This window comes from Cucurbita pepo, unplaced genomic scaffold (assembly GCF_002806865.2).
Source record: "Cucurbita pepo subsp. pepo cultivar mu-cu-16 unplaced genomic scaffold, ASM280686v2 Cp4.1_scaffold000956, whole genome shotgun sequence".
Taxonomy (NCBI): Eukaryota; Viridiplantae; Streptophyta; class Magnoliopsida; order Cucurbitales; family Cucurbitaceae; genus Cucurbita; species Cucurbita pepo.
In genome coordinates this window covers 312-8,779 of record NW_019647156.1, presented here as the reverse complement: position 1 = coordinate 8,779, position 8,468 = coordinate 312, and the positions used below count along the sequence as shown (strand labels likewise).

Genomic DNA, 8,468 nt, shown 5'->3' with positions numbered 1-8,468 from the left:
GGGGGGGGGGGGGTGAATTGGGGGTCCCACATCGATTGGAGAAGGGAATGAGTGCCATCGAGGACGCTAGGCCACGAAGGGGGATGAATTGTGAGATCCCACATCGGTTGGGGAGGAGAACGAAGCATTCTTTATAAGGGTTTGGAAACCTCTCCCTAGCAGACATGTTTTAAAAACCTTGAGGGAAAGCCCGAAAGGGAAAGTCCAAAGAGGACAATATATGCTAGCGGTAGGCTTGGGTCATTATAGGTTGCATGTCAATGAATGTTAGCTCGCTTTAGAGAAATCACTTACCTTCTTGGTAGTTTCCCCTCCCTGACCTGATGCGTAAGCCTATTTCTTTTTTCACTTTTATTGAGAATGAGATGTTCCATATTGAGCTCTTTAGTGTACTTACTTCTTTTTAACTTATTTCTAAATTCTTACTTCAACATATTTGGCTAGAAGAGAAGAGGAAGTAGAATGTGTAAAAGGTGTTGTGCATTCTAAAAAATTCAGATTATTAATTACTGGCTTACTGTCAGTTCTGTTCTGTATTACTACTTTGTATCCTGCAGCCTGCTTATTTTTATTTAAATATGTCTATACATTGAGCCTCATACCAATTTTTTAGAAGAGATTTAAAAAAATATGACACTGTCACATTGTCCAATCCATCTGAGTCTTAAGTTTTCCATTGCAGTCCTATGATTAGATAGCGCATGGTTTCCTATTCATTCCCACCGATACACTTGAAAACTTGTGTTGCAGATGACTTTGGATTTAACCACATTCTATGGGTATTTAGTGGTCGACGTGGTGTTCATTGTTGGGTCTGTGATGGCAAAGCAAGAAGGTAAAGCTAGTAATCAAATTGTTGAATTTACAGTCAAATATATTATTTGTAAAGGTCTAAAATTGCCACCATCTCTCCTGCAGGTTGTCTAATGAACAGCGAGCTGCCATTGCTGACTATTTCCATTTATATCAGGTTATACTATGTTGCTATAAAATATTGGTGAATTTTAGTGTCTTGAGCTATGGAGTTGAATATGATCGATGTGCAGGGTAATGAAAATAGTCGCAAGAAAATTTCTCTAACGGGTCCGGTTCTTCATCCATTTCTCGCGTAAGTGGTTCTTAATGATGTGATGATTCGGTCACTTTTTTTTTTCTCTCAGCTAACTTATGTATTTTGTTCCAGGAGATCATACATAGAAGTTCTCAAGGATTGTTTTGAATCAAAATTGCTTTGTAGTCAAAAGATTTTCTCAACTGAGGAGAGATATGAGAAAATATTAGATATGATTCATGATGAATGTAAGTGATTTATGTATTTGTCTCAGTTAAGTACTGTCAGTATGATAATCTATACGTTAGATACTAATAGAGTTTCTTGCAGCCATTACCTCAGAGCTTCGTGGAAGGTGGCAAGATAATAGGCGACCTTCTAAAAATGATGTTAATTTAGTAAGATGGGAGCAACTAAAGAATATGTTGCAATCAGGGAAACATAAGGTAGAATCAACATCTTTCTCATACTTGCAAGAAATTACAACTTTTTTCTCATTCTGTTTATGCTTTCGTTTTACCAACGCAACTTACCAATCAGGGGAGGGATAGCCATTATACATGGTAATTTCCATAGGGAAGCAAACATAGGTTTTGAGCTTGAGGGAGAAAAAGGAGCTACTATTTTCTAAAGGACTTTACCGAGCAAGAGCTACTTTGTGTTCTAAGAACAGTCAACAGTCAAAAGCTCCCTTCCCCCTCTTGAAGTCAGTTCACCCTCTGAGCTTTTGTCCTGCTATGATAAATTCTTACACCTTTTGTCCTCATATGCCAAGTTCTTAAAAGCTTTAACTGATATCCTCTACCCTTCCCCAATAATCCAGCCTAATTGTCAAAGTCGTAGATCTTGTGAGTCAATAAGCTTGACTTGGTAAAAATAGTTATTGGCTTGAGTAGGTTTATTTAGTTTTTAATTAGGAAGTTAGTTAGTGGTGCGCAAGTTGAGGAGAAAGTTTTGGAAATTCGTTGTCCTTTCTTGGCTATAAATTCTCATGAGATATATGCTACTTTCACAACAACAAAGAGAATTGAAAAGCTAAGTGCTTAAGGTTTCTTTGTTTCAAATCTCCCCTCAAGTTGTTCATTTTGTTTCTTTTATTTGTTTCGACATATTTTCATTTTGTTTCTTTTATTTGTTTCGACATATTTCGATCGTGAGTCATTTCCAATAGATCTCTCATTTATGGTCGATCACTCTCATTTTTCTTCTGGTAAAGGGCCCCCAATTAACACCTTTGTCCAATCAACAAACCCATCTGCCCCGTTCTCTACCAAAGATTAAAAAAGAGTTTGAGACTAAAAAAGAGTTTGTTTCTCTAAGTCCAAAGTTTCCATGAAAATTTTCTTTGCAAATGGCATGAAACACTTCACCTCCATGGACAGTTATCCTTGTACCAGACTTGATAGACCTCTCAAGCCTTTTTCTAAAGAAGGGACAACAATCAAGAGAATATAAGTAGTCTTTTAATATGATAGGCACCGTTGAGTTGGAATAGAAATTGTATTTTGAATTGCAGAACGATAAATACAATAAAATATTTCAGGTAATTCGAAGAACTTGTATACCTCCTTTTGGAGTACGCATAACCCCAAACATATAAACGATGGCTTGCTTTCACTCCCTCTCACTTCATTCAGAATCTCTTCTTGATAATGAACTTATTAGCCAATGACTAATATGCCCTTAGTACCCTAAGAATATTTATCTTCCCAAATCGATTGAGGAGGAGAACGAAGCATTCTTTATAAGGGTGTGGAAACCTCTCCCTAGCATACACGTTTTAAAAACCTTGAAGGGAAGTCCGAAAGAGAAAGTTCAACGAGGACAATATCTGCTAACGGTGGGCTTGGACTATCACAGTGATAGTGTTATTGGTCAGGCTGGTTTTTTGCAGTTTTATGGGGCATCTGGATTCAAATGAATAATAGAATATTTTGGGACATGATAAGATCTTTAGAGGAGGTTTGTCCTTAGCTTCATTTAACGTCTTGGTCTGGGTGATTGAGTCTAAAGACTTCTGTAATTATTTATTAGGTTTTCTTTCTTTTTTTTCTTTTTTTTGGAATGGATCTCTTTTCTGGCCCCTTTTGGTTTGCCTCTTTTGTAAGTCCGTTTTTTGTTGGCTCGTGTTGCAAGCCTTTGGCTCTTCTCTATTCTTTCAGTTTTTTCAATTCAATGTTGATTTTTTTTTTAAAATTTTATTTTTATATTATTTAGACTGATACAAACGTATATATTTCAAGATTTATCATGTGGAATCCAAGTAACTGTGATCTTTATTTTTAGTTTCCTTTTCTCAAGCATCTATCTCCCTTTTCCCTTTTATTTCTTTCTTTCCAGTCATGCGGCTAGATGTGCCTTGGTGCTACATTTTATTTTATTTTCTTTTTGAGTCTTCTATGTTGAGTTTAGGAAGTGTAAAGTTCAATTGTGCTACATTTAGACAGTAACTGTGACATTTTCCTTTGTTCAGTCACAAGGAATGCGTCGGCATGTTGAAGAGATCGTTTTCTCTTTTACCTACCCTAGGCTTGACTTGGAGGTACGTTTTTTGCATGACTTTATCTTAACTAGATTTTTTTCTCCATTTACTGGAATTAGGTCAATCTATTCTAGCAATTTGATTCGTTACATTTTGAATCTCTAATTGGCGTGCATAGGGATTGCAACCAAAATTTCAACTTTACTTGTTAAAGCTGATTTTAGTTTACTCCCTTGATGAGGCAAGTTCTTTATTCTTCAGGTTACTAAACACATGAACCATCTGCTAAAAGCACCATTCTGTGTTCATCCCAAAACAGGTCAGTGTTGGAACTAAATGCTAATATTAGACGAGTTTTGACTTGCCGAAATCTCAATATGGTCTCAATCTAAAAAAATATTCTTTAACGTTCTTATGGAAAAATATTTTGAAAAATAATCATCAAAATGCACTTGATTTGGAATCCTGCAAGTAATTTGGGTAGTATGAAGGATGCAATGTTTTCACTTTTGTGGAGCGAAAATGTGTTTACATATTATTGAATCTTCCTGTACCTTTTTATTCCAGGTCGTATCTGTGTCCCGATCGACCCTGAACACTGTGATGAGTTTGATCCTACTACCGTGCCAACTGTTGCCCAGGTAAGACAACAAGAAATAAAGGGATATTACATACATACTATTATGTCTTTGCCAACTGATTTGCAGCGAGGAAAATGTTTAATTCAATTTAGTACCCAGGAATTTGTCGTGGTTAGTGTTAGGATCACACAACAACGTATACTCGATCTAGATAAATACAAAGTACAGGAGTCGATCTAGATGAACATAAAGAACAAGAAAGAAAAAATGCAAGGAGTAATATTGGCTAAAAGTTTATATTGATGGCTTTACGTAAGTACATAGTAGTAATATTGGCTAAAAGTTTATATTGATGACTCTATGTATGTATGTACAGTAAAAGAGAATAAGGTTTATATTGATGACTTTATGTATGCACAATAAAGCAGAAAATACATTTCTAAAGTATTGCTTAAGAGTATACATATGGTTCAGTTTACGCTATATAACTTTACCATATATAACCATCTACTATATATAATTATCTACCCTATATAGTTTTACCAGCTTTTTATTATAAATAGACAATTGAATAAGCTAGGCAGACTCCATAACCATCTATTATGCTTAGGGTTCTGATCAATAACTTGAATTATAATACTGATTTATAACAATGATTGCAGCTCCTAGAAGAACTTAATGCAGCAGATATGGAAGTAGATAGTGAGACTGGTACGTTATATGCAATCTTCACTATAGATTCGAGAAGCTCCTACTTTATTTGCTTAGGTAGCTGCGGTAGGATAACTTAATATTAGAGATAAACTAATGCTCTTATANAAACTAATGCTGTTATAAATCTTTTTGCTTTATGACAGACTGGGATAGAACCTCTCTTGGGGAGTCGATTAGGTTTTTCAGATCGGCATTCTTACAGCCATTACTGAAATCATGCAAGGTAATTCTTTCTTAATATATGGAGTGAATATCTGACCTTCCAAGTTTTAGATCATCATTCTTGTAGGCTCTAAAGTGTGCAGGGTAATTATTAGTCTATTAGAAGAACTAGGCTACTTTGATTGTGGAGAGTCTACAGAATGATATGATATTGTCCACTTTGATTATATGATATTGTCCACTTTGATTATAAGCTCTCATGGCTTTGCTTTTGGTTTCTCCAAAAGGCCTCATTAGTTTATCTCCACAATGATATGATAGTGTTCCTTAGTTATATACTCATGATCTTTCTCTTAATTAGCCAATGTGGGACTACTCTCAATAATCCTCAACAATCCTCCCCTCGAACAAAGTACACCATAGAGGCTCCTCTGAGACCTATAAAGCCCTCGAACAGCCTCCCCTTAATTGAGGCTCGACTCCTTTCTCTGGAGCTCTCGAACAAAGTATACCTTTGTTCAACACTTGAGTCACTTTTTGACTACATGATCGAGGCTCACAACCTCTTTGTTCGACATTTGAGGATTCTATTGACATGACTAAGTTAAGGGCATGACTTTGATACCAAATGTTGGGAATCACAAACCTCCACAATGGTATGATATTGTTCACTTTGAGCGTAAGCTCTCATGCCTTTGCTTTTGGTTTCCCCAAAAGGCCTCATACCAATGTAGATAGTGTTCCTTAGTTATAAACCCATGATCTTTCTCTTAATTAGCCAATGTGGGACTACTCCTCTTAATAATCCTCAACAATTTATAGTTTGAGCTTTCTTGTGGTTGTATAGTTTATTCGTGGTGCCATACCTTGATAGACTCTCTTTTAGAAGGTTTGATGTTTTGTATCTTTTCAAATATCAATGCAAAATTTGTTCTTTTGTAAAAAAATTTAAAGGTTGAAGTTAGGCTACTTCATTCATATTTTCTTGCATCATCTTCAGGAATAGCCACATTATTTTTATTTTTTCTGTAAGAAATTGAGCTTACTTTGAGCACAATAAAAAAATAAATGAGGACATACAAGAAATCTAGCTCACAGAAGGATCCTCAACTACAAGGACTCCAATCCAAAAGAATGATATCAAGCCAGTGGTTACAAAAAATTCAATTAACGGACACCTATAAAGACTTGTGAATCCCCACGCCCTTCCACACTTCCTACCAATACCTCTCAACCCTTCTAAAAATCTTGTCATTCCTCTTGTGCGACACTTCCCACGAAATAGCAAAATAAGCCCTACACAAGACTTTTCCCATGCTGATGTAACGAACCTAGACTTCTATTAACCTAAAGTCGCTACTATCATCATAACTCATACTCTTACGTGGAATTAAACCTATAAAAGTTCATCATAAAACATTGTCATGGGCTTGCATGTTCAAAAACATCTTTAAAACAACAAAAGGAAAATACAAAATAAAACGAGCAAAACGTTAAAAGTAAAAACACCCCACACTAACCTAAGACTAACAAAATAAAACACAACTATCCTATGCACATGCCATGGTCTCTACTTGCGATGTCGTCATCAGCCGTACAGGGGTGTCTTGCCTTTACTTGAAATAGAAGTAGCATACGGCTTGAATATTTTAAGAAATACTCAGTAAGTGACCCCATTATTGGGGTCAGGGAATGCAAACACAAGCAACTCATGATCTAGAGACCTATCGTTAAAACCATCATAGGGGGGGTCTCCAGTCCGGACAAAATTGGATGTGTAGTACTTTCCTACACACGACTCAAACGTGCAGCGTGGATCTCCAAGCGGATTGCACCCCCTTGGACCCATCATAGTCAAGCTAGTTGTCTGTAACGACGTCTGGATGTCATCATACCCCATGATGATGATTATCATCATAGTATATGTGTCTGCTAGGGAGAGATTTTCACACCCTTATAAAGAATGTTTCATTTTCCTCCCCGGCCGATGTGGGATCTCACCGCTGAAATGGAGAGTTCATCAAGATCTCCTCCATCAAAGAGCCAAAGTCCCTACTACACACCATGGAAAACCTCAAACAATCTAAAGCAGCGACATTACTATTTAGTTATAGGCTTTCCGATTGGAATTTGTCCAAGTTGTACGTTATGGATATAGCCATCTTCTATTAGGGATCTTTCCTACTGCTATCTGGCAAAAGTACAGGGAGGCACTGAGGTTGGCTTACAAGATAATGTGACCTCTTCCTTTTGCATTTCATGCTTTACATGTTTGAATGATATAAACTTTTGTAGCTAAAATGTAGGGTCTGCGACACCTTTTACCCTCTTCTTTTAACGCTCAAACGTGCTTTACATGCACGAATGTTGTATCTTTCGTGAGATAGAGCTCTCAGCCATGATTCTTGTTTCTTCAGGAGGAGATAGAATCTTCATACAATGCTAAAGTTCAACAGTCGAAGAATCCTCTGAGTTGGTAGAGAGCTATATTAAGTAAGCACACCCTTTTTTAGCTTCTAGAAGTGTTCCATACTTTTCTGCAAAATCTTAAAACTGCAGTGTAAATATAACCAGAGGTAACTTAATTATGTTGAAAGGATCGCTCTGTATATGTAATGTTTGGCTAATTTACTGACATGAGGCTAAAAGACTTGACAGATTATTTTCATTACGATTATAGTTAGCTGGGGAACTGATGCTTGTTTCTTTGGGTGTTCTGATGATATACATTTGATGGTTTAAGGCTCCCCGGGCTTGATCTGGTTTAATACTAAGGTGATTTTCTTTCTTTTTATATATATATATGGGTCCGTGCAGCATTTCCACGATATCGTTATGATCAATTAAGGGCCGGTGACCTTTTTACGTTTCTTGTCGTAGTTATTTTGCTCATGAATCTGTTATCAATCTTTATTTGATACCCTAGGGCAGCAATCCCATTATTTTGATTCTGTGTTCATTAGAAAAATGAACTAAAAGTTGTTGGATGAAAGTCCGACGTCGGCTAATTTAGGGAATGATCATGAGTTTATAATTAAGGAATACTATCTTCAATTGGTGTGAGGCTTTTTAGGGAAGCCGAAAGCAAAATCATGAGAGTTTATGGTCAAAGTGAACAATATCATACCATCGTGGAGAGTCGTATTCATCTAACATGGTATTAGAGTCATGTCCTAAATTTAGTCATGTCAATAGATTGACAAATCCTCAAATGTCGAGTAAAGTATTGTGAGCCTCGAAGGCATAGTAAAAAAGTGGCTAAAGTATCGAACAAAGGGTGTACTTTGTTCGAAGACTCCAAAGAGCCTTGATTAAGGGAAGACATACTTTGTTCAAGGGGTAGTGAAAGTTCCTTTTCGGGATGCCCAAAGCAAAACCACGAGAGTTTATGCTCAAAGTGAACAATATCGTACAATTGTGGAGAGTCGTGTTCATCTAACAAAAATAAGTTTGTATGAACGAACATCTATATCTCGTA

At 36.5% G+C, this 8,468-nt stretch overlaps 1 protein-coding gene across 1 annotated transcript in view; it reads left to right on the top strand.

Annotated features, from left to right (window-relative positions):
* Positions 1 to 7,736, top strand: part of LOC111786036 (DNA primase small subunit-like) — an 8,340-nt gene extending 604 nt beyond the window's left edge. The window contains exons 2-12 of the mRNA XM_023666390.1: positions 751 to 835; positions 919 to 970; positions 1,047 to 1,108; positions 1,184 to 1,299; positions 1,382 to 1,497; positions 3,525 to 3,593; positions 3,795 to 3,852; positions 4,101 to 4,174; positions 4,777 to 4,825; positions 4,972 to 5,051; positions 7,408 to 7,736. Of these exons, the coding sequence (XP_023522158.1) occupies positions 751 to 835; positions 919 to 970; positions 1,047 to 1,108; positions 1,184 to 1,299; positions 1,382 to 1,497; positions 3,525 to 3,593; positions 3,795 to 3,852; positions 4,101 to 4,174; positions 4,777 to 4,825; positions 4,972 to 5,051; positions 7,408 to 7,470 (824 nt within the window). The 3' untranslated portion in view covers positions 7,471 to 7,736. The remainder of the gene's footprint in view (positions 1 to 750; positions 836 to 918; positions 971 to 1,046; positions 1,109 to 1,183; positions 1,300 to 1,381; positions 1,498 to 3,524; positions 3,594 to 3,794; positions 3,853 to 4,100; positions 4,175 to 4,776; positions 4,826 to 4,971; positions 5,052 to 7,407) is intronic.
* The last annotated feature ends 732 nt before the right edge of the window (positions 7,737 to 8,468 follow it).